Raw genomic sequence first — 22,761 nt, 5'->3', positions numbered from 1 at the left:
GTCACAGTTTTTTTTTCAGTGAAATCGAGAACCAGAGCGCTCGTCGTGCGGCGCGGGCGGAACAAGCGGTCGCTTTGATCCACAACAAAGACAACGACAACATAGCGTCAGCAGGAATGATTGCGCCTCACCCCACGGAGGTTAGGGTTAGGCTTAGGGTTAGGCTTAGTTTTACTGAGGTTAAGGTTAGGGTTAGGGTTAGAGTTGGGCATAGTAAGCTAATGGCTAAACACAGCCGAGCTGGGCTAGTAGATAAACAACGAAAGAGATGTCGCAAACGAGTGACGTCAGCGCCTACTCTAGTGAATGGCTGTTGTCGCCATCTCATGGTGACTACGCAGAATTACACAGGTGCGCTGATAAGAGACTATCAAGGTGAATTGATCCAGGTGGTGTTAGGGGTGTGTGGTGAACTACAAAACGAGCACTCTTACCCCAATCTCACTGAGTTACCCAAACTGACTGTAGCATATATATCACTGCTGACCCCTGTCTAGCCTTTAGGGAACGTTGTACAGACAACCTAGTGATAGGCCAGATGATGATGCCAGCACTTTTCCCTTGACAGTGAGTAGTTTCACTGGGAGGTTGTAACGAATGCTGAGGCACACGCTGTCCTCCTCTGTTCCACTTCCTGAGCTGACCAACCTGTAGGAGTTGCTGCCGGTGCAACCACAGAGAACCGGCTTGCCACTCGCAAATATGGCCAATTGTGACGGAGCACCTGGCCAAGTCGGAGCAACAACTTTACCCCTGTGCCATCTGGACACCCAGCCCTTTTTTAAGATTTATTTTGGGGCCTTTATTGATAGGACAGTATACTGACAGACAATGGGGAGAGAGATGGGGCGACCTTTGACATGCAGCAAAGGACGTCGGGATCGAGATTCGAACCCGCGACACGTTGTCAGGCTGGCATTGCAGCCTAGGGTGCCCGGACCCCACGCCACCCTGACCCTTGTTATTGATCACTGAATAGCATGCAGACTATAAGAATCACTGATTATTTTAGTCTCAGAATATAATGAACACTAAGGATTTTACTGTGTGCTCAGACTCGTATGAGACATCTCTGACATCAGCTGTGCCAAACAAACGCTACAGTAAATATACCAGGCAGCAGAGCCTTCCTCGCACAGCTTGTCACACGTCAGGGTCTTCCTTGGGGCATTCGCTGTTCTGAGACCAGCTGCTCTACTAGAGAACAAAAAGTACCTCTCATAACCAGCGCCGTCCCCTGTGAGAACAGTCGATAGAATAATGTTCTCAGTATACCATAGAATTCCAACCAGGGCCTCTGTCATTTTGGACCGTGCACTGTATGAAAACATCTGCTTCTGCATTAAACAAAATTCATGTCACCTACAGAGGGGGCATAAGGGCACAGCAGGCATGTGCACACATAGACATCAAAGGGGGCTCGAGCCCCGGCCCTTTTGCCCGTCTGTTAAAAGTGTCCTCTCCAGACCATGAATGTAGTTTTTACTATGGTGAAAGAAATGCAAATGCCCCTCTTTCCATGCCATACCTGAAGGCAGCATTCAGGAGAATTGCCTTTTCTGAACTCTCCTGACCTTGCGTTAAAATAATGTGTGTACAAATCCATGTATAGGCTACGCCGGATCTTCAGTAGCTAAATAGCGCGGCCCAAAAATGCAATGTATTTCAATGGGAATGGAGTGTTGCTGCTATTTGCGTTCTTGCAGAAATCCACAAAATAGCAGTAAACCGCCCCATTCCCATTATAGGTAGAATAAAAGTGTGGTGTGACTGTGCCCTGAGGAGGCTATTTTCAGGCATGAGCCATCAGCGTGTGTTAGTCTGTGTGAGTATGTGTGTGCGTGTGCGCATGTGTGTGTGTGATAACCACATGAGTCACACTCGAGGAGGCAAAGACACCTGTGCACACAATACAATGTTTTGTTCATTTAAATGACATTGTGCAAATGTAACTAAATTGGCCTATAGAAAATGATAAATTAACAGTGAGGGTTTTTACTCTACACCTGCATTCTTTTGTTTTGTAGGCAGCCCTCCCTCGACTAATTATTATGTTTTCATTATTCTAACAACAGGGCTGACAGAGGCTTTTTTGTTGTTGTTTGTTTTCTGCACATCTTTCCCTGTGTGCACTTGTGTACATTGAGTGGATTATCAGTTCACAGGTTGGGACAGTAGACGCACATCCTTATAAGAAAGCTAAGCACAATATATTTACACATTGGCACTCTAAATGAATATCACCAAAGCCCTGTGCATGGATCTATCTTAACTAAGATTCATCCATAGAAATGTACTGTACATTATGTATACTGTATGTGGCTACCGAGAAGTGCACTTTCAGCACATCTCCATCTCTGAGCATGCAGCTGCAGTTTGTACCAAGTAAGCACAAAACTTTGACCATGTAAGTAAAAGTGGACCAGGCGACTAAAGATAGCAGCTTGTTCCTGACGACTCATCCCACAGTGCAACACACATCCGATGTTCCTCAAAGAGAATATTTAAGGACATGTTAGCCGTGTTGAGGGGAGGGGAGGATGCCGGACAGCTCACCTGAAATGTTTCTGCTAATTGTTAGGATGCAGACTAGTAGCACCAAGAGGATGGAGGCGCTTTTGATCAGATCAATTAATAACACTCTAGATCAGTGGTTTTCAGCCCTTTTCATCTCAAGGTCCATTATTTATTCAGCATTTGAGCAACGGACCATTTGATGAGATTTAGCCCCTCGACTTAGAATATCTTTTTGTTGTTGGGTACGATTTCATGCTGTATTGATGTGGTGCCATAGGAGAGATAACAAACTTTAATTTGTTAATAATTAATTGTTATTTTGATCAACCAAAATAACCATTAAAGTGGCTGTGGCGGTTCTCTTGAAAAAGAAGATTCCTCTCTGAATGAAGTGGCAGCATAGATAAAGTTAAGGCTCAGCTCATTTTGTAGGATATCAGTGCTGAGATTATATTATTATAATATTTCCTGCCAGGGACGTGCTGGGCCCCTGATTCAGCCCGGGAAAAAAGAGTTGGAGAGGCCCTCATTGCGCGCTATAGAGAGATCTCTCTCTATAGCGCTGCTGCTACTCAAAGATTTGCCATTTCAGATCATGACAAGTGACAAGCCAGTGGGCCAATTACATGAATTAAGGCCCTTTTCCACCGGCAGCGATAACGATGACGATAACAATTTAAAAAAATGTGTTTTCAATTGAAGTGGATCGGCAGCATCCACCCAACACCGTTGTTGATCCTAACGATATAGTTGTCGGCTATCGTTGTCTTTATCGGTGTTGGGAGGATGCCGCCGATCCACTTCAATTGAAAACAATTTTTTTTAAATCGTTATCGTCATCGTTATCGCTGCCGGTGGAAAAGGGCCTTTAGGCCTATATTTCGTTGTTGTCGGGTGGAAACCTTGTATGTCCAAAACCGTTTGTTTTGTATTTATCATTTAAAAAATGATTTAAACTAGTGAAAACAGCCGATCTACAAGCACACAACGCCTCGCGTTCACTACTTTTGTGCAAACAGTTTATTTTTTACTTTTGTACAAACAGTTTAATTTTTTCCTAATGGCCTGGCCTAGGCCGGCCTGAGAATGAACCGGCCGTTCGGGAGTTGTCCCTCTTTTCCCAATGGCCAGCACGTCCCTGTTTCCTGCACTGATCGTTGCTCAGTACCTGCCCAATTTGGGTTGGGGATGTGCATGTCTGTCTTTCTGTTTCTGCTAATATTACATCATCACTTCACTCAGCAGCTCCACTGTGGTGAGGGGTGGGGAAATTGTTCAAAGATCCCCCAGACTGTGACAAATACACTACAACATCAAAGACATGGAAACATTTTGGCTTTCATTAATATTGAATATTTGATTAGACAAAATTGATAACAGCACGAGTACAGTCAAAACACTTAGTCTAAAAGGATTACATCAAAAAAGTCCATACGGTCTTGTTTCCATTTGGGTGGGTTGAGAGTTGTTTAGAAAGAGAGTGGCGACGACTCAGTTTACTCCAATAATAGACCTATTTTCTAATTGCAATTAGGGATCATGGATCCTCTCAATGGTTCCTGAAGTTAGCAGAAAAACGATAGCAGCACAGTACAGTTTGTGATCTGATGATTGATTTAGTCTGTTCTTTTTATGTTCCTCTGTGGGACGCAGTTCAACTTCAGCCTGCTGGAGGTGTGTCCGGGGGAATGAGGCACACCTGTCGCCAATTTGCTAATGATCCCTGGTGCCTATTTAAGCACAAGCAGGCTGACTGGAGCCAATCTTTCTCTCTGTTCTTCCAGCTTTTGTGTTTGGTTGTATTTGGTCTAGTTTACAGTTACACCTGTCCACACAGTAGCCTTCTTCATTATGCTTTCTCACACTCATGTTTTGTTATTAGTCAAGTGTGTGGTCTACCATTTTTGTCTAGATACTCTAGTCTAAGCACAACATTACAAAAAGGAGGCTTGTTCTGTTAAAGCAATTGGGTTGACAAAATAAAATGGGGGCTCGACTAGTTAGTGAACATTTGGAGTTTGGACTAGACTCTACTACAGGGTTCCCCAATTAGTTTTCCCCAAGGGCCGAATTATGTCTAGGGTACCAAGCCGAGAGCCACAAGATTTCAGGGGGCGACGTTGGCGTTTCCGCTACTCCAGCAACAGTTCAGATATCGTCACTGTCGGGCAGAAACCTCGTATCTCCAAGTTTCAAATGTGTAAGTTTTTTGGTAAAGCAAAGCCTGCTTCATCATACAAGACTGTCGCACAAAACTAGTGAAAACAGCAGATCTACAAGCACTGTGTGCTTGTAGATCTGCTGTTTTCACTAGTTTAATACATTTTTAAGATGATAAATACAAAACGAACGGTTTTGGACATACAAGGTTTCCACCCGACAACGACGATATACTAGTGTTGTTGCTGCTCTTATACCACGATTATTACTGGGGTTGGTGGGGGCCAGACAGTAGCCCCCCGCGGGCCGCAAATGGCCCACGGGCCGCCTATTGGGGAACCCTGCTCTACTAGATGGGCCGGTCGAATTTAACTTTCTTGATGAGTATCAAGAGGGGTATGTCACTTGCTCAAGTCAAGTATAGCGTAATGTTGGTATGGCATGTTATCCACCAATACATTGAAAAATTATAAAAATTAGGTTAAAGGCGTTCCAAGGCACTCTTCACTGATGTTGGAACACCTTGGGATCCCCCAGGAGGAAGTGGCTAATGTTGCTCGGGAAAGGGAGTCTGGAGATCTCTGCGGGAACGGTTGCCCCCAGTGACCGGATTACACGACTGAAGATGGATGGATGGAAGGTTAAAACGGTTAAAGTACAGGTAAGACATATACCCTGAAGTAGCAATGGGAAATGTGCATAATTGGGATATAATAGGAAAATAGAAGATTTATTTTATTTTATTATTATTCCCTCTCTGCTGGGCTACAATGGCCGTGAGGTGGAGATTCTGTTTTCGCCCCTGCCCATGTGTTTGTGTGTCCAGGTGTCCGTGAGACTGTGAAAAACTCATCTCAGGTACCGTTGGACTGATTGGCAGGAAACTTTGCCTGCACACTCCAAGTAGGCTGAGAAATAACTTCCAGCCCAAAGTCTTAAGCCATGGCTACACGGAGCTGGATATTTCATATATCCTGGATTTTCAGATATCCACATAGAAAAATATCTAGGTCCACACGGAGCTGGATATTTCATATATCCCGGTTTTTCAGATATCCACATAGAAAAATATCTAGGTCCACACGACAAAGATATCTAGGTCTAACAAGCACACACACAGTAAAGTCTTCAGAGATATCCGGGTTCCCTGTCTACACAGATCCAGTGAATCGGATATTTTTCAATCTCTCCACTATGAAGAGTTCATTTGCAAAAACAGATAACTCCGTTTTTATAAATGTTCACAAATCCAGTTTTTTTTATTGTGCACTCAAAGTAATATCAATAAAACTGAAGTTGGGTGGATTTGACTAAGTAAAAATGACTTAACAAAATAGATGTATCATAAAAAATGTAACTTTATTAGAAAATAGTTTTTGTTTACATTTAAACGTTGTTTTTTGGCAAAAACAGATAACTCCAACAGTCATTTTTTATCAAAAACAGATAACTCCACAATTGATGTTTCACCATTGAATGTGGCCATATCGAGGACGCAAAACAGGCGTAAGTGACATTTCCAGAATTCCATGGGTCTACCATTACAATAGTCACACCAGGGGCAACCTCACAGGCCTCTTCAGGGGCCCCAGTGTGCCATATCAGTGGCCCCTGGGTGCCCCGGGGTGCCAAAGGCACTGTTGCTCCAATCTGCACCAAACTTGTCAGAAACACTGTGCAGGGGTCTACCATGACAATAGTCACACCAGGGGCCACCTCACAGGCCACATCAGGGGCCCCAGTGTACCATATCAGGGGCCACTGGGAGCCACACGCCACATGGGGCCACATGGTAGACCCCTGAACATTGTTTGAGAAAATGTTGGTGCATAATGGGGCAACAGTGCGTCTATGTCTGTGACTTTCCTCATGGCAGACCCCTGAACAGTGTTTGAGACACTTTTGGTGCATAATGGGGCAAGAGTGTGCATAATGGGGCAACAGTGCGCCTATGGCACCCCGAGGCCCCTGGGAGCCACACATGGCCCCTGGTGTGGCTTTCCTCATGGCAGACCCCTGAACAGTGTTTGAGACACTTTTGGTGCATAATGAGGCAACAGTGTGCATAATGGGGCAACGGTGTGCCTATGGCACCCAGAGGCCCCTGGGGGCCACACATGGCCCCTGGGAGCCACACATGGCCCCTGGTGTGACTTTCCTCATGGCAGACCCCTGAACAGTGTTTGAGACACTTTTGGTGCATAATGGGGCAACAGTGTGCATAATGGGGCAACAGTGCGCCTATGGCACCCAGAGGCCCCTGGGGGCCACACATGGCCCCTGGGAGCCACACATGGCCCCTGGTGTGACTTTCCTCATGGCAGACCCCTGAACAGTGTTTGAGAGAAGTTTGGTGCAAAATGGGGTAACAGTGCGCCTGTGGCACCCAGAGGCCCCTGGGGGCCACACATGGCCCCTGGTTTGACTATCCTCATGGCAGACCCCTGAACAGTGTTTGAGACAAGTTTGGTGCATAATGGGGCGCCATCTTGGATCACGTGGTCTAAACACGCTGCCCAATGGATTTATCTGTTTCTGCAAACAAAGAGCTATGTCACTTGTCTGTTTTTGCTACAAAACCTGATCTTTGAGGGCGTTTAGAATGGGATATATCTGCCTTAATTAACAACAAAATTGATTTTATATTCTAATAAAACTCTAACTTAACCGTTATTTACAATAGTCAGCTCATTTTCTTCCCAAATGGCTTTTATCTGTTTTTGCAATGAACTCTTCCAGCTTCGCAACCGAAATATCCAGCTTCATGTGGCTGCAAGCCCCAACAGCACAAAAAAATGTCTAGCTTCAGAAATATCCAGCTCCGTGTAGCCATGGCCTTAAACACGCTGCTTCACATTTTGTCTTATAACTCCTGATTTCCTTGGATCATGCCGAGACACTCCATATAGGCCCCGCCCATTTCAGCCAGACAATATTTTCTGCCATTTAGTGCTTTCTTCAAAACACACATTTTGCTGCTACTACTACAACAGATTTTGAGCAAAACTCGCAAAGTTGGTGGTACACATTGAGTCATGCAAGTGGCCATATTTACATACATGAAAAAGAAGAAAGCTATATAAAGCTTCTTTGTCAAGGAGCCATATGGTTAATTCCTCTTTTAAGATGTATCATAACTAGTAGTGATGTATTTTGAGTAGGCTACCCAGACTACCCACCAGTTGTTTTCCTGTACTGTGCATGAATTAGTAAAGTAGCTGCAGCTGCTCATTTGATAAAGAACATTAATTAGCATATGTTTGATAAAGAACAGTGGCATATGTTTGTTTCACCATTAACTCTGACTATACACTTGTGAACCGGATACTTTTGGACAATTCCTTTCTCTCTGATTTGCTGAAATTGTCTCATTTCTCTGAGCGATATAGGCTGCTGCATGGTTCGTCCAAGCTGAGACCCAGTTTGCACTGAGAAATATCACTGCAGATTATTCAAAATGGCCAGGGAGCTGAGCTTGTTTCGCATCGATCCCCATAACATGACAATATACACTAAATTAAAAACTTTGAGTTAACTGACAACCAAAATCGACTCTGCCTGCCTGGTCTTGCTGAGACTAAACCATCTGAACCACTCACACTCACACTGAACACTTCATCCTCAGTGAACTGTTCTTACAACTTGCCTGAACATGTTCAGTCAGCCATTGGCTAACAAACGACCTTTGTGAGCTCAGACTGCCTCCGCCTCATTAAGGACTTTATTGTACACCTTGACTGAAGCAAACTTAACGATCATTCTGTGGCTGCCCTCAGTGCCCTGTGAGCTCCTCTTGTGCAGAATTGGTAAATGCCGTTGCCAAGAAGAGACATACGTTTTGCCAAAAGACAAAATGAAATTATTGTCTCTGCGTGAGATGCTTCCAGTGTGTGAATTCTGACAAGATACAGTACAGTACAAGATCAAATCTTGGAATAAGCCTACAGTGGATGTTTGTTCCTAAAAGATAAACTGACATTGGATAAGGCCATTCTTGCCATAATTCAATTAATTTCATAGAAGCTTTATTGGCATGAGAAAACATACGTTTACATTTAAAAGGAACACCCCCAAAAAGCCCTTGCAATCTTGTTTCCGTTGGAGGTCCAACGGACCTGTATAGACCTATTACGACATTGTGTTGTTACATGTAACAGTATACTGTATATACAGTATGCAGGGTATAATGATTTTTGAAACTAATAGCAGCAATCTTTTGCAAATACTGTAGCAGCATTTCTTTCTCAAAACAAATTTAAATGATATACAAAAAGCCTCAGATTTAAAATTTGTTTTAAGGTAGCTGTTTTTATATGTGCAGTAGGGCTAGAGGTCAATCAATGGTTCGTGGTCCTTAGGGTGGTTGTATTCCATTCGCTAGCCTTCTTTTATCGCAACAGTTCCCAAATCTTGCTGCTGTGTTCGCACATTGTTTTATTTCTCCCTGTAGGTATGGGTGTTCTTTGTCATTGGTCATGTTTTCTAACTCACTTCAATCAAGTGGATTCGGCCATGCACAATGCCAGTGCACTTGAACAATGAAGACCAGGTGCAGGAGATGGATATGCTGCCAAAGAGAGAGACAGAGAGAGAGCTGAGGGAGGGGAGTGGGGACGTTGTACACACAAATGTTACAGGTGGGACTCAGTTAAGCACCTGGCAAACTCGACAAAATGTCCTTTTACAAAAACAAAATATGCAAATCACGTGCAAAAGTGTGCCACTCAGCTCAAATTTACGACGTGAGCTGGAGTCTGGTATTCCCGAGCTGACTGTGCTATTTATTTCTGAAAGATGCTGTGTCGTTAGAGAGGAAATTAATGAGCACTGGAATTAGGTACTGTACATTCCCAAATATGGAGCCATTCGAGAGGCTATAGTAGATAGCGGATCTTCAGTTTCATTGCTGCCTGCCTGCTCATGTTTATGAGAACTAATTCAGTGGCATACTGCTGGAACAAACACATTGCTCACGGTGATGCATTGTAATGTACTCAAGACAGAGGATTCCGGTATTGACTAAACATGAACTTCATGATGGATGTTCTGCACCGCAGCCTCCCAGAGTCAGGTTCCTGGGGTAGGACTTATTTGAGGCAACGGAGGTGGTCATTTTGGGAAACTAAGTGATACTCAAATTTGAACAGACAGCCATGGAGATGTTCCACCTCCTCCCAGGGGCGTCAATTGGGTATGGCAGGGGTATGCAGCTGCCATACCCTGGGTCCAGGGGGGAAAATAAAAGTTACTTTTAAATATAAATCCACAAATGTCTATCTGTTCTGGTTATTATGTTGTTAAATTACAGTAAAATAACCACAAATGCAAAAATTTACAAAATGGTCACTTTAACAAGGTATTACAATTATATTCTCCACACTTGTATTCTCCCCATCTTGACATAATGGTATATTCCCAGGTTCCGCAGGTCAGCTGCACAGGTTAATTCATTAATGTTAATTGTGGCACGTTTACTAACGTTCCAAGTTTGGCTGCACTTGAACAACCGTTCCAGGCTGCCATATCCAGCCCAAGTCAAGAAACCATAGAAACAGGGGAAAAATAGAATGTACTTCTTAAAGGCTGCTAAGGTATGGCAACATGACTGGTGTCTTGCACGCGCGCGAAGACACCAGTCATGTTGCCATACCTTAGCTTTTTCTGAACTGACGCCACTGCCTCCTCCTGACACTACGGCTCCGCCTCTACCTATTATGGGCGGTGTAAAAAATGTTGTGCATAAAGTCAAATTGAGAGATGGCTACTAGATGACAACATCACTGAGAAGACTGACGCTAGGCGTCCCCCTGGGTGTTTCCGATCATTGTGACTCAGCGAGAATACAGATGTGTACAGAGGTCAGGGAGCCCAACAAGGCCAACTAGTGAGTGATTCCTTTTAATAGTAGTGATTGTTACCCCATTCCACCCATATACTACATGGAGGTTTTTTCAGAACTTAGATGAGCAACCAGGTGTCACAGCCATAGGGGATGAGCGTGATGCAACACCCTCACTCTCACAGACGGACGGACGACCCTCACTTTTGCCACTTTTGGGGTTTGTATTGCAAATGACATCACACCGTTTTACTTTGCAATACAAACCCCCAAATCAATCCTCCAGTTCTAGGCAACACAGAAGGGGGGAACTTTTTATTTATTTATTTCCACACTCTCTAAGGTATATTCATTTTAATGACATAGTTCAATATTGAAAATGGGTGGTTTTCCCCTTTAAGTATTGCATATTGGGCCAAATTAATTAATGAACTTATTTTAACTTAATTTTCCTGTCACTTCAATCAATAGTTTCAGTATAGTCATCATGGCTGTCATCTGTCACGGCCCAATGGATATCTCTATAATGTCCCCAATGTGTGTGTCGCCTGACTGCATGTCGATACTGGCACAGATTGGGTGCCATTGGTTGACAAATGAATGGAGGTGACTCACTTCAATCTGGAGGAAGTATGGGAGGGTCAGGATGTGATTGTGCTGTTTTTGTATTCGCCCACTGACTCTCAAAGTGTGGTTCGGGGACCCCCGGCGGTCCTTGAGGGGGCTCCCAGGGGGTCCCCAAATGAACAGCAGTTTAAACAATTCAGCCGTATTTTCTGCTAATTAAAACAGCTGACATACAAGCTGACAACTCGTCATGACGCATGAGCTTGCACATGCGCAACATTTTATGAAGCAATTATGGCAGGGATCTTCAACAGAGGGTCCGGGACCCCAAGGGGGTCCTCAGAGTTACTACAGGGGGTAGTAACTCTGAGGACCAGCGAGGCGTTGTGAGCTTGTAGATCATCTATTTTCGACAAAGAGGTTTCGTGTAGAGGGGGAAAAAAGAGCAGACTAAATACAGAGTGAAACTTTTGGTAATTTTATCATCTAATCAGGCTTTTATGAATACCCTGAACAGTTTTTAATTTAGCTTGATTGAATATTTAGATATTTGATGTAAATGTTACCAGACCCTCCAGGCCCAGGGCCTCTCCCCACATACACCCATTGTAACTTCAAACTTCATTTTAACCATGATAGATTCATTAAAAACACACACTATTTTTTCTGGTGACTCATACTACCCTCCTAATATGTGAGCAGGCCGTGTTTTTTCGATAACTTTTTCATTTATTTTTAATAATTATTTTGTTGTATTTCATTTTTTCCATTTTCCCAAATAATTATTAAAAATTAATGAAAAAAGTTATCGCTCACGTATTAGGAGGGTAGTATGAGTCACCAGAAAAAATAATGTGTGTTTTTAATGAATCTATCATGGTTAAAATGAAGTTTGAAGTTACAATGGGTGTGTATGTGGAGAGAGGCCCTACCACTGCTCCCTGTTGAAAGTGGAATATCCCTTTAAGTATTAACAAGTTAAGTATTGACGGTTCAAGTGGTTAAATATCTGGAAACACAAATTTAGATGAACCCATACACTGATGTTTGTGCTGTCAAACAATGAAACTAAACTATATGGTATCTATGGTTTTTTTTTTTTTCAAATGGCGGTCCACTGCCGATACATAGTATCAATTTGAAGGTTGATACTATGTATGTTTGAGATGCACAAGTGGGCAGAGAAATTACCTCCAACCCAAAGTCTTATAAAACACGTTGCTTCACATTTTGAGCTCAGATGCCCATTCTCTGGCCCTGGCCAACTGGGGATTCTCCTCTTGGATGGCGGTAGCGGCTTGGTTTCCAAATTAAGTTTCAGATTCTGGGTGTTATTACAGTCAGGATTGCAACTTGAACAAGTGATGTATTCAGTATCTATCTCCTTTGGGCCAATAAGTCAGCACAGGGCTGCTATTGCCGGGCAGACTCTGGCCAAGGGCAAGCTGACTTGGCTGTCAGACTGCATGATTTGTCCCCCAGCCCCACCCTCCTGGAACTCAGACCATGAATACATGCGTTCACATACACTGTAATGGATTGGGACGCATAGACTTGGCTGATGATGCATATTGTTTAGTGTTAGTTCTCAGTGGAAATGTTCCAACTCTGTCTGTCTGTCTGTCTGTCTGTCCTTCCCTCTTTCTCTTGTATGTATACTACATTCTCTCTCTCTCTCTCTCTCTCTCTCTCTCTCTCTCTCTCTCTCTCTCTCTCTCTCTCTCTCTCTCTCTCTCTGACCAAATCATCTCACTCTCTAAACTCTAAAGCCTTGTGGAGTAGTGTGTGTGTGTGTGTGGGTGTGTGTGTGTGTGTGTGGGTGTGTGTGTGTGTGTGCGTGCATGTTCATGTGTTTACTTTGCAGTCACGTAGGAATAACGTAGGAATAACCTTATTATTGGACAAGGCTCACTGTGATTAACGACATGATTAAAAGCTGTATAGGCCGGCCAACTCACAGCCACTGTAAGTTATCTGTGAGGGGAGTCAATTCACTATCAATTCAAACAATTGAGAGTGTTGGCACAAAGACATATTATAAATCTGCTAATGGTTCATGCATTATGCAAACCTGCCCAGCACAGGTGGTGATGACCAGGTCAGATTTTAAGTCTTCTTTTATTTATTTATCTTAAAAGTTATTCTGTATCTGTCTACTCTTATGCTAATCTTAACTTCAAAATCCCTAAAACTAACCCTAAACCCAACTTCTAAATACATAATCATAACATTATTATTTTATATGTGTAGGCTAATCTTAACACCACACAGCTAGTACTCAGTCAGGCAATCTGTCTGTCTGTCCAAAATGTTACAACGCAAACCCAACAGCTCATCACAGATTACAAACAGAGGGAGGATACAGTACGTGCTTGTTATAAAAACTACAGCTTCCCTCATGGGGACCGATCATAACCCTGGCAAGTTTTGATTTTCTCTCTCCGTGGGGACCAGAAGATAGTAAAACATGACACACACCGTGCACTTAGTCTAACTCATCAACAGTGACACACAGTCAATATTTGTTGTAGCTCAGATCTGACACAGATATACCTGTAGCTGGAAAGAGACATTTCCAGTTGATAAGACATATTTGTATTACGTCTGTCACTCACTATAATCACGTTTATCACGTAGGCTATAACACACATTTCCTCTCTGTCTTTACAGTAACTCTCTCTGGCACTCACTTTCTCTATTACACACACACACACACACACACACACACACACACACACACACACACACACACACACACACACACACACACACACACACACACACACACACACACACAGGCCTCCCAGGTGAGTAAACAGAGATGTACTTTGGAGTGGGACATCGGTCTGATGTCCTCAGCCAGATTCAGTTCTGACAGCTCTTTAAAGAGCCCAGCACACAGATCTGCGCAGACAAGATGGCCAGGCTGTGTTTACTGCTGCTCACAACTGCTTGCTTACTGCTGGACACATGCTGTAGTCTGGGGGCCGGAGACACAGAGGGAGATGCAGGTAAGAGACATGAAATCATCTTAGTTACTGAAGACGGTATGGTGTCATACATGTACCACCATGTATGTACACTTACTACTTTTATCGCTTAAAAGTAAACAATGATATTGTAATATTGCTGTGAACAAACAATAACAAATAGCTATGGAGACATGTTTTACTCTGTGATTAACTCGACTATTGATGGGACTAATACTATGAACAACAGATACATTACTTTTGTAATAGGTGCGCCTATATTTTGATTTACTGTATGACAGGATAGGAAAGTCCAAATCTGCCTTACTTTGATCCATGACCTGGCTGCAAATAATGACCACCAGGTCATCTCCAAGGCAACCGGTTTAATATAATTGCCAAGTGATACAGTAGGTCAGTAAAACTGGTTGGTGTTGAAATTGTTTGGTGGAAAGTGTCAAAGTGTTTAGTTTGTTTGTTGTATTATGTAACTATTTGTTGTCCTATTTAGGATAGTATAAACCTTATACTGTAATTGTATAGTGAATGTTTAGAAGTTAGCAAGAGATTGGTGAGAGTAATGTGTCGCTGGAGTTAATCAGATGGATAACCACTCCCCAGATGTTTGACTACAGTCTTTTCATGTTTACTTGTTTGAACCTCAGCAGGACAGGATGTGCCTCCTCCAGATTCGGTGTTTGCAACTCGTCAGTCTGCCCTGGCCATCCTGGGGCGCCGGCGGCGCCACAACAGCGGCCATTTTGAGGAGTTGCAGAGAGACAACCTGGAGAGGGAGTGCTTGGAGGAGAGATGCACCTTCGAGGAGGCCAGGGAGGTGTTTGAGAACGACGAGAAGACTGTAAGTGTCATGCACGCACGCACTCACGCGTACGCACACTATCCTGTATGTCTAGAAACCATGCCCTGAAGTTTTATTTCTCTTTCTCTCAGCTGGAGTTTTGGGCAGGCTACGTTGGTAAGCAGAGAGCCCAGCAGAACCCAGATGTTAAGTCCTGTGTGAATTAGCCGTGGATTACAACTGTGTGTGTGTGTGTGTGTGTGTGTGTGTGTGTGTGTGTGTGTGTGTGTGTGTGTGTGTGTAGATGGTAACCAGTGCGACCCACCCCCCTGTCAGAATGGGGGTCGTTGTAAAGACGGGGTGAACGACTACGTTTGCTATTGCAACCCGAATTTCAGTGGCAAGAACTGTGAGATAGGTGAGTATAAACATTACAATGTACTGTACTGTACCTGGAAATCAATTATATTTTGAGTTTATTGCTCAAAAGATAGATCTGGGTATACTACTGGAATTCCATTGTTGTAAATGGTATTTAGGTCTCGTTCAGCTGATGCTAGGTCTATTGATCAGCTGGCAGAGTTGCTCTCCCAGTAAGTATACCAACTCAGAAATTATAGTTCTGGGAGATTTTAATATTGACTTTGATATCTGTTTAATAGACGCTTTGTAGCTTCTGAGTATTCGGAGGATAGGGGATCCCCTCCTACTAACATGGACCATCATTTCATAGTCTCATGACCGAGATCATTGGGCATTGCAATGCTTTGTGTGCATCGGGAGCAATTAGGGGTTCAGTGTCCATGAGCAAGACGCTGAACCCCTAATTGCTCCCGATGAGCAGGTTGGTGCCTTGCATGGTTTCCTGACAACGATGTATGAATGTGTGTGTGAATAATGCACAATCATTGTCCTCGGATAAAGGTGCCATATAAATGCACCCTTCTTCCCTAATTTTTGCTATTTGATGTACAATGAAGTATGTAAGTACGTATCTAGATTATAGTTAAAACATTTTGGGTGTCTAGCATCAATATTTTCACAAGGGGCACAGAATTCTATGTGGCTTCCCTGGCCGTGGTTATGTTACTAATCCTCATTCTTCTCACCTGTCTCCAGAGGTGTTCAAGCAGTGTGAAGACAACAATGGTGGATGCGCTCACATCTGTGTGATTAAGGAAAGGCGCGCTGTTTGTCAGTGTGCCAGTGGCTACAGGCTAGGTGCAGACAAGTCAAGCTGCGAGCCCACAGGTAACATGAATTAACTGTAAACTACACACATAGCATACAGCACTAGGCTTAATTTAAAGTAGAATTCCAGTGTGGGTACAAGATCTGCGAGAGAGAGAGATGTAAACACAGTAGACTCGAGATAGGGATTTTTTTTTTTAAACTGATCGTTCTGCCTGGGATATCATAACATCAGATGAACCTAATAAAACGTCTAGTCCGGAATTCTCCTTTAATAGATTAAATTAACAATGATAACTAACCCAGTCCTCCAACCATGATATTTTCTGTTATTGTTTAGAATTTATAATCCTTTTGAGGTGTAGCTTCTTTATGTTTGTTCGTGTCGATAGGAGATTTGTGATGAGAGCCAGTCAGTGTTACCAGATGGGAAATGTTGAATTATCGTACCGGAGGCTCAGAATTATCGTATTTGACATGAAACTATCGTACACGGCCAAAAAAGAGAAATCACTCGCGTAAAAACGTAATTTCACCAAAAAATGCGTCTTTAGTGTAAGAAACGACCTCGTTTTAGACTCCTGCGTGACAAAAACGCATCAGATATGCTGTGTGGAGGCAGGCAACTTCTTGGAGCTTACACAAATAAAAGCCTGAAACTGGTCTGGAAAGATGCAACCAGTGTTTTTAATGCCTCCAACTGCTCCAAGTACAGATCTAGGGTCAGATTGACTGATTTCCTGGCTTATTTTGAGAAGCCAAACCAGATCCCAGATCAGCAGCCAGGGAAAATAGTGAATTCACGCTCTTTTTGATGATATGCCGAAATTATCGTACATTTGGGCATTTTTTGAATTATTGATCGTACATCGTACAGAGGGTCAAATTATCGTACAAATACGATAATTATCGTACGTCTGGCAACACTGGAGCCAGTCTATGCTTGAAACACATTGTGCTCAATTATATTAAAACTGCATGAATACAAACAAATACGGTACAGACAAAATGCTGACCCTTTTAATAGTCTATGGATGAGAGCCTTGATTTTATTCATCTCGCCATTGTTCTTTTTTTACCACCAGAACAATTCCCATGCGGCCTTTTGTCTACGGTGCTCTTCCCCAGAACAAGGCCCCCGCCGAGAGCCCCCGGCAGAGGTGGCAGGCCTCGCTCCTTCAACGGGACCTTAAACGCGACCATGGAGGACGAGGTCGACATGATATACGACTGGGACTACAACTTTTACAGGAACGATAGCGATGATGACAGCAATACGTTGAACTTTACATCCTCGGCAGACGGGGACGTCTTGTCGACGGATTTCACGACTTCGGTGCCCACTGAAGTCGTGAACAACGGCAGCGGACGCTTAGTGCGCAGAAGGAGAGCATCCGACACTTCGGCATTCTATGGCGGTGGCACTGCCAACATCACGGCAGTGGTCAACCCGTGGACTAAGGTAGTCGGAGGCGAAGAGGCCAAGCTGGGACAGATACCATGGCAGGTGGGGGCCAGAGACACACAATGGGACGTGTGTGTGTGTGTGTGTGTGTGTGTGTGTGTGTGTGTGTGTGTGTGTGTGTGTGTGTGTGTGTGTGTGTGTGTGTGTGTGTGTGTGTGTGTGTGTGTGTGTGTGTGTGTGTGTGTGTGTGTGTGTGTGTGTGTCAGACACAGATGTTTAACCCCATTCTGGACGGGTACACATTTTTGTGTATTACAGTATGTAGTATGTATTTTTGAGAAAAATATTTTACGTTTTTCAGATTTTTTTTCAATGAAAGCCAAAGGTGTAAGCTATCAAATAGTTTGGGAATTTTGTTTCTAACTGCTACAGAGGCTGAGTTATACATTTTCCAGAAAACAGTGGTTAATTTTTAAATAGGACTTAGGCCTACTGTACATACCTGTGTGTCTGTGAGTGAGAAGACAAATGGACCCCCCTTTTAAAAATGCCACAATTGATTGAAAGTGTGTGCGCGCGCGTGTGTGTGTGCGCATGCTTGTATGCGTGTGTAGGTGACCCTGATGACATTACCGTCAAAGCTGCCATTCTGTGGCGGCTCTCTGCTCAGTGAGGTGTGGGTCATCACCGCTGCCCACTGTCTGGAGGAGATCAAAGCTGCTAATCAGTCTTTCATCGTCAGAGCAGGTAATTACAAGCTTATGAAAGAAATTCACACAGTTTTTCATTCATCCACTCCCAGTCCCAACGCGCCCTGTCAGGGACGTGCAGATAATTTTAGAGAAGAAGAGGCTGAAATTCCCTAAAGGGGAACTTTTGGCAAAATAAAATGGACAATAACTGATCTACGAGCTTTCAGCGGGTCGCAGTGCGACCCATTGAGAGCTCGTAGGTCAGCTATTTTCGGGGCACGACCCCGCAGAGGACAAATTAAATTATTTTAACGTATGTTCAGGAGAGTTCAGAAAAGAGAATTCTGCTGAATGCTGCCTTCAGATACGGCCTGGAAACTGAGGCATTTTGCATTTCTTCCACCACAGTAAAAACTGCATTCATGGTCTCTAGAGAGAGATGGTTAAAAGGGCAGGGGCTCAAGCCTCTTTTGATTTCTATGTGTGCACCTGCCTGCGCCCCTGTCCAGGTGAGCATGACCTCACCCGCATCGAGGGCAACGAGAAAGACCACGCGGTGGCCGAGCACCACCTCCACCCCAAATACGACGCCCGCAAGTCCCGCTACAACCACGACATCGCCCTGCTGAAGCTCGCCAGCCCCGTGGAGCTCTCTGACCACCGGCTCCCCATCTGCCTGGGCCCCACGGACTTCACCGAGACCATCATGAGGAACGCTGAGCAGGGAAGCTTGGTGAGCGGCTGGGGCCGCCTCAAGTTCCAGGGGCCCGAGGCCCCCAAGCTGCAGGTGCTGGCGGTGCCTTACGTGGACCGCACCGAGTGCAAGAGCAGCAGCCGCGACCACATCACACGCTTCATGTTCTGCGCTGGCTACAAGAACCTGCAGATGGACGCGTGCCAGGGCGACAGCGGCGGGCCCCACTCCACCAACTTCCAGGGCACCTGGTTCCTGACCGGCATCGTCAGCTGGGGGGAGGAGTGCGCCAAGGAGGGGAAGTATGGCATCTACACCCGCGTGTCACGCTACTACCCGTGGATAAGCCACACGACGGGGCTCCAAGTCAGCAACTCTCTGTGAGGCCAGGGGTTCTCGAACTTTTTCATGCCACGGACCCCCGAAATTGACACTTATTGGCCCGCGGACCCCCCATTTGAAAAGATATGCAAAGGAATCCCATAAGAGAAGATTTTAATTTCAGGGACCCCCAGTATGACATGTATTAGGTTACAGACCAGATGGCATTTCTATCTCTGGGACCCCAATTTACATTGTAAAATCAATCTTAATTTATACTTAATTTATACTATGTGTAAAGTGTACAAATGCAACAAAGGGACCTGTTAGGGTCCATTTGGTAACAGGTCCATTTGGTTCCATTTGTACACCCTCTGAGTCACAGACCCATAAGGGTTTGTTTGGTTCTTAACTATCATTTAGCTGGGGACCCCCTGGAACTCCCTTGAGAACCACTGCTGTAAGCAGCTCTGGGCATCGACTGGGCACAAAGCCAGATTCTTCTCAGAAATATACACGTTCTGTACATTACAGGGCTGCGTGAAAGGCTACGCGCCAATCGTCTTAATGCACATTCGTCTGCACTGGTCATGCCATCATTTGCTATTATTTCTAGTGTGTGCTACTCACTAAATGAGGTAGTAAATCAGCCAAGTATTTCTTTTGGATATCTGGGTAGGCCTGGGTTTGCATTCCCCATGCTTGTCAGTTAAATGATGAATGCAGGTTCAGGCGTCAAGAAAGACCGCCCTCTACATCTGTCAAGACACTCCTCCAGTCACAATCACATAGTAAATACACCTACTGTATGCATGCCACTCTCACATGTTAACACCTAACCCCCATCCAGAATCTCGTCCTTCCCCACAGTCCTCACTCATCCTGAACATTCTAAACCAGGGGTCTTCAATGTTTTCAAGCCAAGGACCCCTTATTAGAGAGAGAGATGATGCAGGGACCCACAATACCTTATCATAGATTCCTTAGTTTAATATTGTTTGACAGCACAATCATCGGTGTATTTTGGATTTACGTAAATTGGTGTTTCAGCTATTTAACCACTTGAACCGTCAATACTTAATAAACTTGAGCTTTCACTCTGTACTTAATCTGCTCTTTCCAGCTCTACACCAAACCTCTTTGCCAAAAATAGCCGATCTACAAGCTCACAACGCCTCGCAGCGCGAGGCATTGTGAGCTTGTAGATCTGCTATTTTCGGCTAAAGTCCTCAGAATATGGACGCTAGGGTTCAAGTGGTTAATATAAAAAAGGAAAAAAAGGTCACACAAAGATTTGGAGGACCCCCTGCAGTAACTCTGAGGACCCCTATGGGTCCCCTGTTGAAGACCCCTGTTCTAAACATTTGATAATATTTTGTATCCCTGGGATGTCAATCTACACAGTAAAGCCTCTGTTCATTTTAACTCATCGAGCGTACAGATGGGTTCATTTGGGCACACTCTGGCAGTTAAAAGTCCATTTGTTTCCTATCAATCTTTGATCTCCAGGGACTTTGGGTCGTCCCTGGAGCCCACCTTGAGACAGTAGAGGTGTGGTCTTTGTTGAGGGAGGATGTCTTTCCCACAGGTGTTTCGCCCAGGGTTTTGAGGTTAGGTTTAGGCATTATATTAGTGAAGTTAAATTACAACTTTAGTTTTTTACTACAAGGGTTCATATTTTAGATTGTAATTAAAGAATATAAAAGATGAGTGTTAAAATGATTTAGTTTACTTCTTTCTATTGTTTTAGAGATTCTTATTTCAGTGGTTGGGGGCATGCGTACAAGTGGCTAAATATGTCATTTTACACAGAATAAGCTCATTCCCAAGATACAACGCAACCTCATGGTTGGATGTGACTTATGGGGGCTAGAAGTGTTACTGTAAATAGCAATAAAGAAACCGCTGGCTTATTGTGTCTAAAAAGACATATTTAGCCACTTGTACGCATGCCCCCAATGCGTACGCAAACTACGCATGCCCCACATTTTAGCACGGTAAACGCGATAAAACAATAGAACGAAGCAAATGAAAACATTTTAACACTCACTTTTTCATTTCTCTAATTACAATCTAAAATATGAACCCTTGTAAAAAAACAAAGTTGTCCTTTAAATGTTAGGGTTTAAAAGGTGAAACACCAAGGAAAGAGTCCTGCGAAACTGACATGGATTCTAAAAGTGTGCGAGTACTTGCGAGCGATGTTTGATGACCTGACCTGGTTTTGGCCAGCTGGTCATTTATGCGGTCTCACAGCATTTATGACGTGCATATTATGAAACTCTTCTACCAAGCATGAACACCTTTAAAACCCTGAGGAAAGAAGGCACCGCAGTCAGGTCGAATCAAACAAAATCTTGTGCTTATACTTGGGAAAAATAATCATATACAGTTAGCATTTTAATATACATTTAACCTCTTACAATAATTTCACATTCACAAAATTGCAGAGTCTGCAAAAGCAGCAAAACATCAGGTCTCCTGAAAAATGTGAACAAACATCGGAGACCAGACTGTTTAAATTAAATAAAAGGTCACACCAATTTTGACTGTTGCAGCTAAGCCAGTGTTGGGCAGATTACTAAAAATGATTTAACTGGGGCTGATTACGAATTACTTTCTTATTAGTTAAGGTCTTTATACAATGGGGATATGATAAAGAAACAATACAGAAATGGTGAAAATCAACCTGGTTACGAATAGAAATTGTGTTGCTTTATCGTAATATTCACATTTATTTGTGACACAGACAAGTTAAATATACTGTATATTGTGGAAAATTAAAGCTTTACTTCATAACTTGTTTTGTGAATAAAATGTAATTTTGTCCAATTTGTACGGTAGAGTACAAGTACTAAGTATAGCACAACTTTAGTGGTTGCATTATGTCCCCCTGTTCTTCTATTGGGAAATGTAGATCCTGTGATAGGTTGGTTGACATTGACAAGTGGCAAGTGGTCAAATTCAATTTCTTTCCTGAGCTAGCAGGCATAATCTATTAGCACATTGGTAATGGCATGGAATCTCGGGTCAGACGTGAAAGTTACAGAATGCAGCTTTAATCACACAAAAATAGCGTCCCTGGTGTGTAAAGAGTAATGGCCTTCACTCATTATACTCCTGTGAAAAGTCATGACGTTTTTTCCTGACTGTTACCTGAGTTAATCTACAGTGTTTGCATAATTAATGCTAAGTTCTTCAAGGTTATACAGTAATTCACTAAGGGAAAATGTCACATTAAGTCAGTAAAACATGAGTAAAAATGCAGTGCTGATCTTCGAACTGAATCCCTAAAAATATAAGAAATAAAAATGTCTTTGTCCAATCAATTCGAGCTCCTTTTAGCCTAAATTAGACTTAGGTCATACATGGGCAACTGGCCGCCCCCGTATGGCCCCCACCGTCACTTAATGCGGCCTGCAGGTTAATATCGGAATACTGATTTATATATTATTGATTTCAGCTGTTACATTTCCAAACATGACCCGCTTTAATTACTATAATATTAGCTTAATTACTAGTATTAAACTGTTATTGTATAATATTTTATGTCCAATGTATTTAGGTTCATAAAGTTAATATAAGTAAAACTAAATGCATTTGAAAT

At 43.4% G+C, this 22,761-nt stretch overlaps 2 protein-coding genes across 3 annotated transcripts in view; both read left to right on the top strand.

The window, feature by feature from the left end:
* The window catches only part of hspa4a (heat shock protein 4a), a 460,486-nt gene extending 438,529 nt beyond the window's left edge, over window positions 1–21,957 (top strand). The window contains exon 20 of the mRNA XM_080749148.1: window positions 19,502–21,957. The gene's annotated coding sequence lies outside the window, so the exon portion shown is untranslated. The remainder of the gene's footprint in view (window positions 1–19,501) is intronic.
* Window positions 13,961–21,957, top strand: LOC308304531 (coagulation factor IX-like). 2 transcript variants are annotated; one of them, XM_080749150.1, is made up of 8 exons: window positions 13,961–14,094; window positions 14,721–14,911; window positions 15,004–15,028; window positions 15,156–15,269; window positions 15,971–16,102; window positions 17,128–17,549; window positions 18,062–18,194; window positions 18,649–21,957. In XM_080749150.1, the coding sequence occupies exons 1-8, from the start codon at window positions 14,001–14,003 to the stop codon at window positions 19,215–19,217; spliced, it is 1,680 nt and encodes a 559-aa protein (XP_080605276.1). In that variant the 5' UTR covers window positions 13,961–14,000; the 3' UTR covers window positions 19,218–21,957. The 2 variants fall into 2 exon arrangements, with proteins under 2 accessions (XP_080605276.1, XP_080605275.1); XM_080749149.1 differs by having other exon boundaries at window positions 13,963–14,094; window positions 14,718–14,911.
* Window positions 21,958–22,761: the final 804 nt, after the last annotated feature.

Source organism: Nannobrachium achirus (assembly GCF_963921795.1).
Source record: "Nannobrachium achirus genome assembly, chromosome: 19".
NCBI lineage: Eukaryota > Metazoa > Chordata > Actinopteri > Myctophiformes > Myctophidae > Nannobrachium > Nannobrachium achirus.
Note: the sequence above shows the minus strand (reverse complement) of the source record. Positions and strands in the feature narration are given on the sequence as shown.